The sequence below is a fragment of the Phoenix dactylifera genome, chromosome 17 (genome assembly GCF_009389715.1).
Source record: "Phoenix dactylifera cultivar Barhee BC4 chromosome 17, palm_55x_up_171113_PBpolish2nd_filt_p, whole genome shotgun sequence".
Taxonomy (NCBI): domain Eukaryota; kingdom Viridiplantae; phylum Streptophyta; class Magnoliopsida; order Arecales; family Arecaceae; genus Phoenix; species Phoenix dactylifera.
This window is the reverse complement of record NC_052408.1, coordinates 10,462,658-10,481,133: the sequence shown is the minus strand read 5'-3', so window position 1 is coordinate 10,481,133 and position 18,476 is coordinate 10,462,658. Positions and strand designations below refer to the sequence as shown.

Here is an 18,476-nt window from a genome sequence, read left to right as displayed (position 1 = left end):
AAGCAATCGTATTGTATAAACCAAGCTTCAATAACAGCACCATTCTTATTATAATCCATTTCTTCTAAAATTGTTACCGACCACTATAGTTGCCGTTATACATCAATCCCAATATAAGTGGTTCTGAATTATTTTTGGTCATTTAACGATGCTATAATAGAAATGATGGTTAGTAACATAAGAATGCATTATTATTGAAAATATTCTTCATTCAGTTAAAAAATGTCTTTGAAGAAATTTATTTTCAAAAACGTTGGTTTCCTTTGATGTAAAAGTACAAATGTATCAAACAAGCATGAATACTCTCCTCAATATCGAATTTTACATAAATATCCTCCAAAAATTGATATTTATATGTATACCCTCGCAAAACACTTGTTTTGCTATTCTATTTTTTTTTAATCTTTATTTTTGGATATGTACCCAAATCATCTAACACCGTTAAAAAATTAATGGTTTCAAATTAAAATAATTAAAATATTCTTAATGGATAGATGTGCAAACAGAAATATTTATAAGATGATCACGATGGAAACAAAAAAAGTAATTTCAAAATTTTATTTTATTTTTAATTAAAATAAATATTGTTTTTATTAACAGTGTTAGAAGAACTTTTATGTTAGAAGCAATTGTGCAAAAATAATATTTTATGAAGGTACAAAAATAAGTATAAATTTTAAAAAAGTATTTATATGAATTTAATTTTTTAGAAGAGTATTTATGTAAAAACAAATATAAAAAAAGAATAATGGACAGCCTACGGCGTTAATTTTGAACACCCGCTATTGCGACGTATCCCGTGTTCGCCCGGCCCGGCCCGGCCCAACCCAGGATTGTCGTGTGGCCGTCGAGGAATCGGTGTACGTGGCGCGGTCTCCATCGGGCAAACCTGCCCCACTTCGTACCCCACCAGCCGATCCATTCCCCATAATATCGGAGCCTTCTCCCCTCGCCCACTGACCCCAGCTGTTCCGATCCTCCTTCGATCCATCTTAAAAACCCTAGCTATTACCCGGCTCTCTCCCCGATCGGTTCCAAGGCGCGTGAAAGCCACGATCCTTCTCGCTCGCTCTCGATCTTTCTCAGGTAGATCGAAGCATACTGTGTCTGTTCACCCCGACCCCCCTACTTATATATTTATCGATTTGATTCACTCCAACAAGCTCGCACAATCCTATTTCTTGTTCGGATTTATCTTTTTCCTCCGATTTTTTATACTGTCGAGATGTGCTCGAAATGCCATTAGAGTCATTTTTGAGATCAGTGGCTATAAATGACTTTTTTTTTTCTTTACTATTTCCTTTACGGCACTTTATCATGGCTGATTCAAGTTGGAATAGTTTTATTTTTTATTTAATTAATTGAGCTTTTATTGTTGGCTGATCATAATTAATTGAGAAGTGCTAATTCGTATAAATTTTATTGCACTGTTGGCCTCCCATCTGAGAAAAATAGTTTGTTGTATTTGGAGAAAAAGTCGGCTGATTGACTTGCTTCATTTTTCATTCCCTATTGCCTATGAGCAAGTCTTCGAGATTGTCCCTTCCTGTCATATCTCAGATGTAAGGATTTATTTAATGAAGAAAGCACTGGTTTATTGTCTTTCATCAATTTGAGAGTGAAAAATATATTGTTGAAATGCCCTATTGGCATTCTTTTGCTGAGATATTGGTGTCCGAATGGATGCAAAGGGGCTAAAGGTTTAGATTGATGGATTAATCAAGTTGATATTTAGATACAGGGTTGCAGTCAAAAAATATATATATTTACATATAGGGTTGAATGAGTCAGAATTTAGGTTTTCTAGATAGAACACCAAAGTGGAGTTTTTTGCACCATTAAGAAACAGCAGGGCATGTATCATCCTGGCTGGTCCATTATGATATGGAGAAATTGTTGATCTTGTTAACACATATCAATATGTGGACAATTATAAAGTGAGTTCTACCCAATTTGAAAGTATGACATGCAGACTCTTCTGGCCCTATATTGAAACTCACTGTGAAAAGTGGGAACTTGTCTGTACTGTGCTTATTCCGTGGTTAGTCCATGGATGATCTGTTCTGGTGGACCTAGCCCCAACCCAAATGCAAACAATCAACAAAACTGAACATACTTCATTTCTGAAGCTTCAGTCCAAAGCCATTGTTCAGTGGTCTGTGATATCAAATCAATGGAGTGCTTGAAACAGATCATATCTACTTTGGTGATTATTTTCTGGAAAGTGGTATCCTTCTATGATAATTGCTAAGAGTATTAATTCAATGAATACTAACACATATTGGCAGAATGATATTCAAACATAAAAGTAACTTTTCAGCATGCAATATTTGATGGACTTGTAAATGTAAATGGGATGAAAAACAAGACTTCTTGGATTATAAACTAGCTGATAGATATAAAGTTTAAATGGACACCAATGCACATATTGTAGCATCCTAATAGAGAGTAATATCTGTCAGCACACTCTGCCTTGGAAAATTCAAATCTTTTCCATATTGTATTTTTGTATTTATTTTCGGAGATTAATGTATGTAGAATTGTTTTCTCCTCTTTGTGCACTGTTCCAAAGGCGACAACTTGAACATACCTCGATGAAATTTCACATGCCTTTTGTTGTCTGCTCTCTTATTGCATATGCAGAGCTGCTTGATCTTCACTCTTCAAAGAGTTCACAAAAATGGTTGCAGGAAGAGCCATCCACCAGCTTTTGAGGAGGAGACCTCAATTTCAATCATCTGTAAGCATCCCCCCCCCAACATTTGCTTCCTTCACCCATATACTTGATCTTCATTTCGCAAATAGATGAAGCTTGTTTTGGAGCAGTTGGAGAAGAACAAAAATTACTGATGGGCTTTTCAATTATTATATTCTTTTGGTTCAAAGGAGTTATATGTTCTAGCATTTGTGACATTCTCTGGTCAACTTGCATTGCATTGTATTATTTCCATTCTTAGTGCATTTAACCATCTATCATTTTTGTGCAGGCCCCACTTTTGCTTCCATCTTTTGTGTTTAAGCAAGATCAAGAAAGTATTGGATCTGCTAGTGTGAAGTCACTAAGAGCATTGGCATTCCTTGGAGCAGGTGTTTCTGGTATATTGAGCTTTGCTACTATAGCATCTGCTGATGAAGCTGAGCATGGCCTATCATGTCCTAGTTATCCTTGGCCTCACAAAGGCATTCTTAGTTCCTATGACCATGCATCGTAAGTGGAACACTATCTGTATGTTTACTAAAACTTCTCTTGCTTCTGTAAAAAAATTTATTTCACCGTACCAATTTAATTCAACTACCTGATTCTGAATGACTTCATACTTTGAGATGGTGCATAAACTTTGAAAGGATCCCTTCTGTTAACATTAAATGACTAACCTGAGTAGCTTAGTAGCATAGCCACAAAAAAAATTCTGTCCATTTCAGGTAACCAACAATTTGTTCATCTACACAATGAAAACGTGTATAATAATTTTAGATAACCAAGCTGTATAACAATTTTAATGTGGATGTATAATGACTGCTATACTAATTATAATTAACTTGAGCAGAATTCGGCGTGGTCACCAAGTTTACCAACAAGTTTGTGCTTCTTGCCATTCAATGTCTCTGATTTCATATCGAGATCTTGTTGGTGTGGCATACACTGAAGAAGAGACAAAGGCTATGGCTGCTGAAATTGAGGTGGTTGATGGGCAAATGATGAAGGTGAAATGTTTACACGTCCTGGTAAATTAAGTGATCGTTTCCCTCAGCCATATCCAAATGAACAAGCAGCAAGGTTTGCCAATGGAGGAGCATATCCTCCAGACTTAAGCCTTATCACTAAGGTAGTATTACTGAAAATCTGGAGTTCCTTTTCCATCAATATATTTGTGTACTTTTTTACTAATGTTGGTTTCTATATTCCTTCAGGCACGACACAGTGGACAAAACTATGTCTTTGCCCTACTCACAGGTTACCGTGATCCTCCTGCAGGTGTTTCGGTAATGTTTTTCACTTTTTCCTTTGTTTTATAAGTATTAACTGCAACATTTTTTCCATGTTCATCATAATTCATGTTACAATTTGCCTATGTTGAATTTTACAGCCTTTAGATGATAATTGCTAGCACTTCTGATTAGCTATATGGACGTATCTATTAAAAAATAATTTTTCCTTGCATATTTAGTGTTAGATTCCATGGGACTGTGTTTCAATCGGCCCTTTGGCTTAAAATATATGCCATATGAGGAGAACCATTTTCCCTATGCCAAACATTGCCATTCTCCTTTTCATCTAAACTCATTCCGAGTCTAAGGAAATGTTGGAGAATTGCTCCCTAGTTGGTTGAGCTTAAATTGCCACCACTAAACTTGGTCTATTTTCCCAACAATTAGGCTTCTAGGTTTCATCATTGGCCCTTCTCATGTCTCAAGTTGCCTTGACTAAGAATATCACAATTTTTTTAAAGGATTGGTGCAAGGTTAACACCTGGAGTAAAAATTTCCACATTCTTTCAATGAGCCTTCTTGGCTTTTGTGCTTTATGGTGAATCCTATTTTGATGGAAAAAAAAAATGCTTGGATGATGATTTTATTTCCTAACTTTGACCTTTGTTTTCTTCTAAAATGCTTGAGCTGCAGTTTCGTGTTTTGGGATTTTAACATGTATGGCTGCATATGGATCGAATATGGATTGGATATCAGTATATATTCATATTCATATTTATTTATATTTGACAAATATGGATGTGGATACTGGTATTAATCAGATTTTAAAATTCATATTCATATTTGTTTTAAACTATATGAATACATAGAAGATACTGAAAGTACGGATATAGGTATGGATATAAATCAGATAGTTAAACTTTATAACCGTAAAATCAAAGTTATCACTTAATATAAGGTAAATTAAATCAGTTCCATTTATTTCACTTGAAAGTTCACAACTGCTATATAAGATTACATAGGATCACAAATAGAACCTGATATTTGAATATGGGTTGGATAGTTGCCTATCCATATGCATATTAGTTTTTTTTGGATGGATATGGATACATATTCGGATATTAGTTGGATGCTTAAATTTGTACCTATATTCGGATAGATACAGATAAGAAAATGGGTCCGGTTGAATACCATCCGGTCCACTTTCACCCCTATTACCATGATAATGAGTTTTATTTGTGAAGATTTGTGGTGAACTTGCTTAGAATGCTTAGTTTTTTAAACAAGCATTTCTCTCTCTCCTGAACAATATCATTTCTGTTATTATCATATTTATACATATGTGTTCTTATGGATAGTGAAGAGATGTTCACTTTTGCACTTTACCATATGCAGCAAAGGTCCAAAATCCAAATGTTATAATGAATGCTGCAGTGTCTGTCAATTGAGTGAATATGCTAACCAACTTATCTGGGACTTTCAGATTCGAGATGGTCTGTACTACAACCCTTACTTCCCTGGTGGTGCAATTGCAATGCCCAAAATGCTTATCGACGGTGCAGTCGAGTATGAAGATGGTACCCCAGCAACTGAATCACAGGCAATATTCCTAACTTTTCATGTTTATGTTTCTTTTTATTTGCCTTTCTGAAATGTATTTATGCTGCAACTTCACATTACTTCTATTACTTAATTTTTTCCATTGTCATCGCAGATGGGGAAGGATGTTGTTACTTTCTTATCATGGGCAGCAGAACCTGAAATGGAAGAGAGGAAACTGGTAATTAGGTTTTGTTGTAGTGTCTTTTACGTTTCTAGTGTTCATTTTCGATCACTCCTTCATGATTAGTATTGTGCTGTTTTTTTTTCTTTTTCATGTAGATGGGGTTCAAATGGATCTTCTTGTTGTCACTTGCTCTTCTCCAAGCTGCATACTATCGGCGACTGAGGTGGTCAGTTCTGAAGTCAAGGAAGTTGATTGTTGATGTTGTCAACTAATTGAATTTTTGGTTTATTTTAGAATTTATCAATGTGGAAGGGGAGAGGTCAATAATGAGTTCTTGTGATATATATTGCTGTGAATTGAAAACAGTTTAGGCAAGGGCAATGATGGATGTCTGTAACAATTCTTTTGTGAGTTTAATCTACTCCAAAAACTTGATGCATTATTTCTCAATTGGCAACAGTTCATGTTTTCTAACTTTTACAGAGAATATTTATGAAACTATGACAGTTGGTGAATAAATTCTATTTAGCTTGTGCTATGCCTATTTGGGTGGCTGATTTATGTGGAGAGACCTTCTGCTAACTGGAATTGTTCAGAGAGAGCTTTTTAGGGTTAACTACAATATTTGATCTATATACAGGCTCATGTATCATCATTCTTATGAAATTCAGATTTCAGATCCCTAACAGCCGCCTGGCCAAGGAGATCATTTTAAACCCCTCAGTTACAACTGAAGCGCTTGCTGTGGAAACTTCCACAATTATGAAACGAGAAATATGGAAAGTTGTGGTGAGGGCATCTTCACATTCTCTGGATGCAAGGGGGGCTTTACGTTTATTGAGAAAAGGGTCCTGTGACATTTTTTTCAAAAAAAGTTTCAAACATCTCAACCGAAAATTCAAACTACATGCATGCCAACATCTGATCTTGGTCTCTTGCCAATCCAATTTCGAGGCATACACTACAAGTGCAACAACAAAATCCAATTTTGAGGCATACACTACAAGTGCAACCAACAAAGAACATATGCAACAAGATCACTTTTAAGTCCACATTCTGAGAAACAGATAGTTGCAACCCATTCTACTTCCCCAGGAGATGAAATTCATCATTTCCCAACTGCCCATGGACTTGCAACCAGGAAGACTGCTTCAATCCAACAACTTTGCCAGCCGAAGACTGCCATTCGATAAATTCTTACTACAACTAATAAAAAATTATTAGATAAGAAACTGAAACAAAGAGGGAAACAGTAAAATGAAAGAGAGGAGATGCAGTCTGAATTTGATGGTGTAAGATCACAGACCGAGCGACAACCCCTTGACAACAATGCTGCAAGTCGGTGAAAACTAAGCTAGTTAAAATAAACAAGCACATAAGTACGAATGCGGCCTTGTAAGGGATCCATACTATCAAAGTAACCTTCTCAGAGGAAATTTGACAGAGTAAGTCAGCGGTTCATACAATAAATCTCTCTTTCAAGTAACAGCATTTCTGCCTTAAAAAACTTGCTCCCAAAAGCTATTCATTGCTTCAACAGATCTGAAACATGAAATTTTAGATAGTAAACTCAAGCTTTAAATCCTAGCCCTTGTTATTTATCAAAATATGAAGAAAGCACTTCATCAACAATCACTGGTACAGGTCAACTTCTGCAAGTCAAGTCATCTTGAAATCCTGATTGTACTAAACTTGCTTTATTCACAAGACATCAGAGCATGATTTCGTTAGTAAAATGCTGATGTAGCGGATGACACATCTGCATCATGGCTCCTCGCACGCTTGTGAGGTGAGGAATGAGACCTAATCGTATTTGATCTCATATCAGCATCAGGTTCAACGATCTTCTGCTTGTCCCCTACCTGTCGCGAACATTCTTCTAGGATACTTGCACCAGAAGGGCCATTTTCTGTTTCAGCTCGATCTTTTTCTGATATCCCATCTTTGGTGACATTATGTGATAGGTCAGAATATTGGGAGGAGGGATCTTCTTCATTTGATGGTGCCTTGAGCTTGTCACTGCCTGCCTTGCCTTGCTTCTCGAACATCATCTGAAGGTACTTTCCTTGTTCTTCAATTTGCAACTGCAGTTTCCTTTGAATCTGTCGAGGAAGAGCATTGTGAAAAATGTTGATGTTACCCTAATTTATACAGATCGCCTAAAAACTATATTTTATTTAATAATTTATTTAACATAAAATGCTTAAAAATAAAAATTGACCTAAGTTTTTAGTCATGATCTACCTTTATTTATTGAGTCCATAAAATGTTTACATAATCCACATGTTAAGCTACTTTTTTTTGAAAAAAAAGGTAATTCTAACGCAAAAATGTAGTTTTTTTTTATTAAAAAAAATTTCCACAAAAAAGGATAGCAATTTCAATTCCCGATGTTAAAATATCTACTTACATTATATTTATGAACTTATAGATTTCATGAGCTAACTGCAAGCATGGTCACCCATGGTGGGAAAAAGGTTAGATTTAGGCATGTTCATTCGTAAGGCACCGACTTTTTAAGCAACCTGGCCTGACACCCAACATGCACTGGGACTACATAGGCGTTGCATTGTAGCAACTCATCAATATTTGACAGAGAAAAGAACTTGGATCAACAGCAGATAGCATAAAATTTGTGCAGTAGCACCCAGAAGCCATTCATTATGAAAAGGATGAAGCCTGTTGAATTCCTCAACTACAGCGACCTCAAGGAAGACAGAGCCGTTAGAAATGCAAAGATCAACCCAAGCAACGCATATTACCAAGCATTGCCATCTAGAGTCAGCATCAGAAAAAGACCATGTATGTAAAAGACATACATGGATCGTTTGTAAAAAAGGATAATGATGTCCCGCTTCTGATTTCTTAAGAGGCTAGCCACACACAAAGGTATTCAGCTAGATATCAATGTACTTCAGAATCAATTAAATAACTTAAACACCAAATATATTCATATATAACATTGAAAGTTTTCAATGCCACATCCAATTCAACCATTATTGAATACCTCAAGTTGTTCATGAAGTCGTTTCTGGACTTCCATCTGGAGCCGCAATGCTTTAGTGATTTCAATTCCACTGTCAATAGAAGATGGACAGGATTAGCCCTAAAAGCAGTATTACAAACTACATTTTCTTTGAGAATTACTGGAAGCGATCAAATGCTGCTGTTTCCACGCCAATATTAACAATCAAGTAGATTTTAAAGTAAATTATCCAGAAAAAGAACCAGAAAATGTAAGAAAATAAAAAAGGGAGGACATTGTGGAATAGAGAGTCAAAGGTAATATTAAGGCCATTCACATTTTACAAAAAGAGGTTAACAAAAAGCATAATAATCTGTGAAGTTTATGAAGTTTTTCTTTAGTTACTTTTCATGAAATCAGGCAGTTCATATAACCTGAAAACACTTTTTATGGATGCATAGGAACCATAAACTTTTCTTAAAAACCCCCAAATCAGATTTTTTTTTCCGTATGTTTATTTAAAATTTGCGGCCAACCAAAAAGCCATAAAGGGCCAAAATAAAATAAGATATCAAGGAAGTGTGGAGCTAGCACTATTCACACCAGTGTCAAGCCACAAAGAATTCAGACAATAAATTTTGGACTTAAGTTTATGAGAATTACAACATTTGCTAATTTAAATTTGTTATAGTTTTGAATTTTCATCACTGCACTTAAATTGCTTTTTTAAGATGACAAACTGTGGAATTACTTGGAAAAATAGCACTATATAACAGGTGGGCTACACCAAAATTAGCAAGCACAGTTACATCGCGAGTGATGGTCAACTCACGTCTTCAAATCTAGAGACGGCATTTCTTCAAGTGGAGTGATCTTCTTTGCTGATGTTCCTGCCACACAAGTGCAAGCAAAAAATAAAAAAAATTCAGAAAAATGCTGCCGATCTTCCATAAGATACTTGTGAATACAGAGAGGCTGCCACATTATGATCATGGCTACAAACAAAATAAATGAATTCTGAGTTTTTTAAGTGTAACATAGCAAAGCTTTTTAACATATTAGTAGACATGCAGACTCTGAATAAGCAAATGGGAGGATTAGGTGGCTTTTAATATGGTTAGTTCAAGATAGAAAGTTTCTAGAAGCTTTAACAATGTTATTCAATGAAAGTTTGATATTAAGTAAACTATTGAAAAACCTTCAGATGATTCTGGCCTGTATCTAGCAGTTCTGTATTTCTGCACCACAATATAAAGATCTATCACATATCATCAAATGTTATAACTAATCAAGTATACACATATATAAAAGAATACCCAAGCACCGACCTGCAGGTGGCTTTTGACATGGTATATGGTCAAGCCCTCAACATTCATTAGCTTCAGCACACCTTTAGGGGTTGCTTCTGTAAGAAAAAGCTACAACATATCAAGATAAAGAACTTAAATAGTCACCTAAGATATCACTATTTTTCTTCCTTAGATACAGGAACAGCAGTTACCTACTTTCACTACCACCAAGCTTGTTAACAGCTTCTACAAAGCATTCATGGAGTTCTGGGGTCCACCGCATGCGTTGCTTGGCTGGAGCAGCATTGGCAGAAGAAGAGAGACTACCGACAGCACATTGCTCACCAGAATGAGAATGAACTGATTCATAGATCTGTGAATGGTAAGCTGAAGAATCTGTAGATGCCTGTGCTGCTGGATATACAACCTGCACAACAAGAAAATATAGATAAAATTGCAGTATATAATCAAAATCAATAAAACAATAGATATTATTTATAAATAACCCAAAGTAACAACATATTAGCCACAATAAATTTCTCCTCTCAAATCACAAGATGCCCTTGCAACAAAAATGCCATTTTATTAATGAAACTCGAGTGAACTCAACCACTGAATTATTGACTGGGAAGTCAATACCATGTTTTGTTACATGGATAGCTCTCTCTCATTATCAGAGACAGGTTATGTACCATATATTTTATTTTATAATACAAATTATTGAGTACGATTTTCATTTGGTAATTATCTTTATCCCATAAACCAATCAGGAGGTTGGATTGACAATCCACAGGTTTCCCAGATAGCAGTATCATTTCTAGAATTATATCTGTAACATAAAATTAAATAAAATATCCCCTCCTTACATGCAAGTCAGATGCCTTTGGCTGAGGTTCAGTTGCATCTCTGTTATCCAGGAACTCCCCCCAATCACCATTCATTAAATCTGTCAGATCTGGCCATTCATTTTGCTTTATAAGGTTGTCAGACGTCATAACACAGTTGCTTTGGATTTGATCATTCACAGTATTGACATTATCAGAATAATCAAGAACTCCCTGAAGTGAATCCGAATACCAGGTAATTTCAGCAGACTCTTTGGGATAATTACTCATGGAAGGTTGACATGTTCCTGAATATGAGGAATATGTTGAAGACAAAGACAAAGCACTGCTTGATGGTTGAGAAATATACGAAGCAGAAACAGGCTGCCTCTCATAGGGTGGAACGGAAGTGCAATGAACATCCAAAGAGAACCCTGAAGCTGTTGAGAAAAAAGGTTCGGCAACCCCATTGTTTTTTACATATGGAGTATGAAGCGGTGCCATTGGATCACTTCTCAGTTCCCTTTCCATTGTAACCTGTTGAGAATCCAGCAGTTTGAGATACTTCTCTTCCAGAGAAATGGGCAGAACAGGTAAAGATGAGGACACGATTCCAGAAATTCCTGTATTATAAAGTTGTTTCATATTTCATTTGAGCAGAAATAAAATTTTTTGGAGCCTCAATCCCTTTCCACATTCAGAAGAAGGCACTATCAGGCCATCAGTAATCACCCCTGTTAAATTTTAGGGGAAAAAAATCACAGACTATATGCCTAAGACAAAGAAGAAGTCAGAAAAACTAGAAATGAAAAATGCTAAGTTCTTTGGAATTTTTACAACATTATACACAACAGGAACATTAAAATATACTTTCATGTAATGACTTTATTGGATATGCATCAATCGGAGCTAACTGTCGATCTCTATTACTAAGTAAAAGAAAATAAAATTAATAAAGAAAAAATTAACACCCAGTCCATTCTTAGATTGCCATCTTATATCCAGTCCTTCATGCTACGTGTTCGACACTGCGTGCTCACAATTATATGCATCAATATTACTTTGATATTTCTTGTACTAATTGAGATGATAAGACCTATGCAACTTACTGGAAAAAGTGCATCATTATGAGAAGTGGAAAAGATATAAAGAGCATAAATCAAATATATCAAAAATATGCCAAACAAGGCTAATCATGAGTTATTAGAACAAAGAGTTTAAGACTATTGACCAAAGCATGTTCATGATTATCAATATTGCAACCACTACTAGTTTCAGCAGGAGAAGTAATTAAAAAAGAAAGGTTCAAACAAGCTATATTTTGTTACAAGAGTATATTTCATAACTTGAAAAAAGAACTTAGTTATATTCAAAGAAGAAAAAGAAGAGATGGTTCTATAGTGACTGAGAAAATAACAAAAAATATATTGACATTAGAAATCTAAATAGAAATATAAAGGCAAGAAAAGGAGAAAGTAATGGAAGACATTGATCAAAATCTTGCCTTCCATAGCTTCTAAAATTGACCAGCATAAATATAACAGATCAAAGCTTATTTATTATGCCTGTGATACAAGTGGAAGCAACTGGAGCATGATGTTATTCATGTCAATGGTCTACATATATTAACAGTGATGAGTATTAGTTTATGATGGCCACAACTCAGACACTGCCTCTTTTCAGTCTGTAACAGGTCAGACACAGTCAAAGAAGAGATAGAATGCATGTGTTTGGGCTTGACCATGATGAAGCCAACCTCTGATTCACTTTTATTCAATCTTTCAAAGCCTTAACACTGGAATTCCACTAGTTTTTAACGTTCTTCTCAATTTTCCTATCATTTCTACTGAAAATACAACCACACATGCATAGCTTTCTCAATAGCAAGGAGAAAAATGTAATTCATGAGTGCTGCAAAGACAAGCATGGTTCCATATTGCTTACTATTTATTGATTGCCCAACTCGCAGATACGTTTGTGCAAACTATAGTTTCAGGTCTTCAGTCTCAATTACATAGGAAGAGCCTCCGCAGATCACTATTACTTCCTGAGTCTGGCAATGCATTAAACTAGCAAGTACCTTGGCATCACTTGCACAAAACATCTTAAAAATATTTTCTTCAAGGGAGAGATGACTAAGCTGCAGAGGAACTCTCTTGAGCAGCTGAGCGCAATCTACGAGAGCAATTGATCCTCTCTGGCATATTGCATCCCATAAATGTAGCATTCGAGGACAAAACCATGCTAGTTCAGTATCATCACTCGAACCTTTGTGGTTTGTTCTTGTTGGCCGTCAACGAGGGTTTTCCATTAACCGAGTTTCTTCTCCTATGTAGGCTATGTTCTAACCTATAACGCAATCATTTACGTACTAACACCTTGTATTAAATTCTAGTTATTAGAATTACAAAGATGATCATACGAGCTGCCAAAAGATACGGCCTGCCACTATATTATAGCAAGAGGAATCCAAGAAACAGTAATCTGATTTCCGTCTTGGTTCCCCAAAATGATATATACTTTATTAAAGACTGGTGACCCTTTCCTGTTTCGCGCGAAACTTGGCATCAGCACCGAACACCATGTCACCAACAAGGATGTGGTGCTAGATTATTCAGATTTCCATAGAACCAGATAGAAACAGGCAACTACTCTATGGGAAGACATGAAAACGCACCAATTTTTTTCCCTAAAAAACAAAAACTTGTATACAGTTGGTCAACTTTCATCTATTCGACCAAAAGAAATACACCACGTAATCTTCTTGATAGGAATTCACTTCACGAATCTTTATCCATTGGTTACGAACAAAGAAAATATTAGTACTAGAAAAAAAAAGGCAGAACAGAATCGAGATATCCAAAAGAGAAATTAAAAAAACCGAAAGAACTCTTCGAGGTGGTGATGGAGTCCGCCCGAAAGAAAACGAAAAACAAGCGAAAGGAGCGCAGAGAGACAGAGAGAGCGCTCAAGTCTCGGTGGGTTCTTCAGAATTCTTACCTCGCCCGGGACCGAAAGCAGGAAGCCTAGAAGAAGAAGAAGAAGAAGAAGAAAGCGGAAAGTAGGAAGCTTCTTTTATTTTTTCGCTGCTGTCGGACGGCAGATGGCATCCTCGAGGAGCAGGAGGAGAAGGGAAGGAAATACGCCGAGTCCAGTGGGGCACGGAAGAATTCCATCTCGCTGCCACCTCAGTGGGCTTCCAACCAAATAGCTCTAAGTTTGAAATGCCCTGAGGTCGATTAAATTATTAAATTATGTGACCGAATGCTTTTTACTTAGATATGAAGTTTGAAAGAGCTTATTGGTCCACTAATAGCTTCGATAGTGCCAAGTATGGCGTACTTATACAAAAAATTTATGTTGGAGCCCATAGGAATAATCGAGCCGGATCTACGGATAGAAGGATAGAAGTAAAACCGGCTGGGATACCCAATATACGGTCATTTCTGCTCGCATCGAATATTCTCCTAGCGGAATGGGGGCCTAGTGAGGACTGCTACGCAGGGATGAGTTTCTTCCTTCCTTCCCCCCTTCTCTCTTTTTTCTAGCAAAAAAAAAAAAAAGGAATTCCATCTCAGCTTCCCCAAAAAAAAAGACAGCCAGCCCTCCCATAGGCCAATCCCCACCATTTGATAATTCATAAAATCTTTTAATTTAGATCTAACCTAATGACAGAGCCAACGTGTCAACCGCATGGCTTATACATGTTCCTGACCCAAACCCAAATCGATATCCAATTTGTAATGCCGCTTGCATCTGAATGAAGAAAAAAATGTTAGATTAATATAAAGCTTTATTGAGCCGGACTACATATTTTGTTTTTCTTTCAGATTTTAATTTTTTTAAAAAATACTTGGATATTAAGGAGAGAAATATAAACTAATTATCATTAGTCTTGCTGCATAATTGTATTATTAAAATGTTTTATGTATATGCAGCAACATAATGAGAGGCCTCCAAGATAAGGCAATTGCTGTCCTGTATTTGCTGCTATGTTAAGGTGTCTTATCTCCAAGCTTTTCATAGTTGCTCCAAATAATGGCCTCCAAGCTTTTAAGGTGAACACCCAAAAAAAATAAAAGGAAAAAGGAAATCAATCAGTGCCTATTAACGCCCATCTTGCTTTTAATAGCTGTAAATCTTAAAGCAGAAATTACTGAAAAAAACCTCATGGGCTCAAGGAGCTGGGTCTGTTAGGTTTATAGGTTAAAAAAAATGACGAAAAGGTTGGGCTGTGAGGACTTGTATGGGTGGTTCCATGTCGATTATTCGCTGAGTAGATCTTATCAAGAAATCCAAATAATACCTTTCAGCTAGCCTTTTTAGGTATGATCCTGAATTATTATATTACTGTTTCTTCTTCCTATTCCAGCCACCTCCAGTTTCACACCATGAAGATATGGCAAGTATATAAGACTGTATTTGATATGGAGGTTCTCCCTTCACATGGCTATCAGCATCAGCAGCAGCAGTTACAAGGATCCAAGATGCCCTTTCCCTCTCTTTCTTGAAAGGTCTAGAGCATGAGGCAGGTTCTCAACTCGCAATGCCTTCATGCTGGAGGATTAACAGAATAATACCATGATGACCAGCAGATCGGAAAGAATAAGTCTTCCATGTTCAAGATAACTTCTAGATTATTTTTTTTTTTTTGTTGGTTTGATGGAAAGCTAACCTTTAGAGTTGGTGAGAACAAATGTGACGGATGAAAGCATATTTACACCTGTTGATGATACTAAGCATGAAATCGAATCTGTCCAGCACTAGCTTAGTATTCTTGCACTATGCCTCGCACTAGGACAGTATATTTCATGGGGAAAACTACTTGAGACATTTACAACTACAGATTGGTTGGATACGCAGTCATTTCAGAAGGTTATCCAAAACGAAACTGAAAGCAGGAATAGAGAATGGAATCAGAGGCACCTCAAAAGTGTGATCTTGAAATGCCACTGTATCTAATAGAATAAATCATATCCCAAAGTTTTTTTTTTTGTTGTTGTTGTTGGAAAAGATCACAGCCAAGGATCATAATCAAAAGTATAAGTGTAAATTCCAATTCGACAGTCCAATTTTTATTCAAATCCAAATGGGGCAAAATTAAGAGGACCGTTCAATTTTCTAAACCAACAATAATTTAGATAAATTCATGGAGCAAATATTAGCATATGTATAAGAATTTAAAAGCTTGGAAATATCCAATCACACACTTGTATAAAGAGCTGGTGTGACACCTGTCACGCCCCGAACCCGAACCTAGGCCCGGGACGCGCCAGACGCCGCACACCCGCACGGCGGACCGCACGGGCGTGCAAGGCTGAATAATCAGACACTCAAGTCACAACATCAGATCACAATATCAATACTAAAAATCTATCATTTATGATAATCAAATCAATAATTCAATTACAAATGTCTCAAATAAAGTTGGTAACATTTATTTACAAGATCAATTACTTATGACAAAATGAATCTAAATCTATCTATGTCCAATGTCATAAGTCCTCTCCTCCCGAATCCCCCATCAATCATCTCCTGCAATTATGTCAAAAACAGATATGAGCTACAACAGCTCAGTAGGTAACAACATGCATAAAGTCACGATAACATGTATTAAAGCATATGCAATATAACTACAGGTCATGTGCACAAATAAATATGATGATCCGCAAACCAATCCGATACTCAAGTAATATATATATATATACCATCTTAGTCTATCATATCACGCATAACATAATCCACATATCTACCGCATGACTACGGCCACATCACCCAGTGGCATGGTCACACCGAAGTGTCAACACTCTGCTCCAAATGGAGCCCTGCACCGCAGTGCTGCACCCCAGGGTGCCCCAATCTCTGCTCCTCAGAGCATGCTCCGCAGAGCCAAAACACCCCATAGTGCCGGAACTAGCTCCTCATACAAGTCGACAGGGCCAACGTTTCCACCCCATTGGCGGGAATCCTAGACAATAGTCACGCGGTCTCCAAAATCACATCCACAAATTCCAACAATCAAACTTAATATAAACATAAGTTTTCAAAACCAATATATATGCATAATAGATTTTCAGATGATCGATTTACAGTCAAAAACATGCTTCTAAATGATAATACTGCCAAGAATATAAAACATATCAATATGCTGGAAATAATCACACATATGCATAGTACATGTAAATCATACTTTAAGCAAGGTTACCTACCTGGGCTCGCTTAAAAATCCCTGCCACAGATATCACGAACCCCTGATTAAACATAAATATTAATTATTTAATTAATTAAGAAACATAATTTAAACTAATTCCAATCCCCTAAACTCCTAAGTTCATAGATCCAAGAATAAGTAAACTAGATCCCAAAAATCAGAATTCTTTAGACCCAAACCCATTGTGGCCCAACACAGATTAGGCCCAAATGAACCAAACCAGATTACAGGTCCAAATCAGATCTCGGGCCTAAACCAAACCAGCCCACAGATCCAATGAGGTTCAACTCAGCCCAACACAGATTCCCCAACCCAACCCAAACCAGATTTGATCAGACCAGATTAGATCAAATCCTGATGAATCAGTTTATACTCACACCAGGCTAACCCAAATTCCTGACTCAGGTTCAGACCCTAACCAAAACCCATTCACTCCAACTCGGATCAAACCCTATTCACAGCATAGGTGAAACCGGTTCACAGTTTGAACCCGGTCCAAGATCTGGTTCACAAATCAAGCACGGAAATCGATGCAAGGAAAAACACCCAGCCGGAAGAAGAAGAAGAAGAAGAAAAAGAAGGAGAAGAGGAAGAAGAAGGAGAAGAAGAAGAAGAAAGAAAAAGGGGGGGTGGCTGGTGGCTCCGGTCGGCCCTCGGCGGTCGACCGTGGTCCTCGGCGGCGGCGCTCGGCCAGCCGCCGCCGGCCACTCTGCTGTCACAGGCGGCGGAAGGAGATGAAGAGAAGAAAGAGAGGAGAAGGAGAGGAAGAAAAAGGAGGAAAGAGAGGGAGACCGGGGCTGGAAGCCCGGCCCCCGTTCACCCATCTCCGGCCGAACTCGTTTCGGCCGGATTGACCCCGGCCGGCCGCCGTCGGCCGGCCGAATCTCACAAAGGAAATTCCCCGAAATAGGGGAAATAAAACCTACTGATTCCCCATCGTTTCTCTCGCCCTTAAATCCAAAAAAATAGATCTATGTTGTCTTGCTCACCTCCGGTCGTCGATGAGTGGTTCCCCGGCGACGATGGCGGCTCCGGCGACGCCTACGGCTCCGGCGACCATCTCTAGAAGAGGGAAAAATGAAGAGGAAGGGATGGGCTCTCAGAGAAAAGAGAAAGGGAGAGAGAGAGAGAGAGAGAGAGGGAGAGAGGGGGAGAGGGAAGAGGGGGGGCTTGCGGAGATCACGCTGGCCGTTCGGCCGGCGTGTTCATCGTGGGAAGACCACGATGAACAGACTGAAGTCGGCATCCATTGCCGACTTCAGTTCATTGGGCCCAAGAATGGGCCCAAATTTCAGGTCCTTACACTCTAACCAACTAAAAAAAAATTTCGTCCTCGAAATTAAAACATACCTCAATCCGAGAACAAGGCAGGAAACTTCTCTTTCATCTCCTCCTCCAGCTCCCAAGTAGCTTCTCTCTCACTGTGATTGCTCCACTGCACCTTTACATAAGGAATCGTGCGCCTCCTCAAAACTTGGTCCTTCCTATCCACTATACGGATAGGCTGCTCAACATAAGAAAGATCTGCGCG

General features: G+C 37.5%; 1 protein-coding gene and 1 pseudogene across 3 annotated transcripts; one reads left to right on the top strand and one right to left on the bottom strand.

The window, feature by feature from the left end:
* Positions 1 to 927: 927 nt before the first annotated feature.
* Positions 928 to 6,175, top strand: LOC103711844 (annotated as a pseudogene).
* Positions 6,176 to 7,034: 859 nt separating this feature from the next.
* Positions 7,035 to 13,922, bottom strand: LOC103711845 (protein PHOSPHATE STARVATION RESPONSE 2-like). 3 transcript variants are annotated; one of them, XM_026806494.2, is made up of 8 exons: positions 13,735 to 13,922; positions 10,777 to 11,468; positions 10,127 to 10,337; positions 9,950 to 10,026; positions 9,820 to 9,859; positions 9,454 to 9,511; positions 8,664 to 8,733; positions 7,035 to 7,758 (listed from the first exon to the last, which is right to left on the bottom strand). In XM_026806494.2, the coding sequence occupies exons 2-8, from the start codon at positions 11,377 to 11,379 to the stop codon at positions 7,384 to 7,386; spliced, it is 1,434 nt and encodes a 477-aa protein (XP_026662295.1). In that variant the 5' UTR covers positions 11,380 to 11,468; positions 13,735 to 13,922; the 3' UTR covers positions 7,035 to 7,383. The 3 variants fall into 3 exon arrangements, with proteins under 3 accessions (XP_026662295.1, XP_008796364.1, XP_008796363.1); XM_008798142.4 differs by having other exon boundaries at positions 10,777 to 11,271; positions 13,735 to 13,921; XM_008798141.4 differs by lacking the exon at positions 13,735 to 13,922 and having other exon boundaries at positions 10,777 to 13,721.
* Between the last annotated feature and the right edge of the window lie 4,554 nt (positions 13,923 to 18,476).

Coding starts and splice junctions, on each gene's coding strand:
- LOC103711845 (XM_026806494.2), bottom strand. CDS start 11,379: ATGAAACAACTTTATAATACAGGAATTTCTGGAATCGTGTCCTCATCT. Junction 10,027..10,126: donor CAAGCTTGGTGGTAGTGAAA/GTAGGTAACTGC, acceptor TTTTTCTTACAG/AAGCAACCCCTAAAGGTGTG. Junction 7,759..8,663: donor GACTTCATGAACAACTTGAG/GTATTCAATAAT, acceptor CTTCCTCGACAG/ATTCAAAGGAAACTGCAGTT.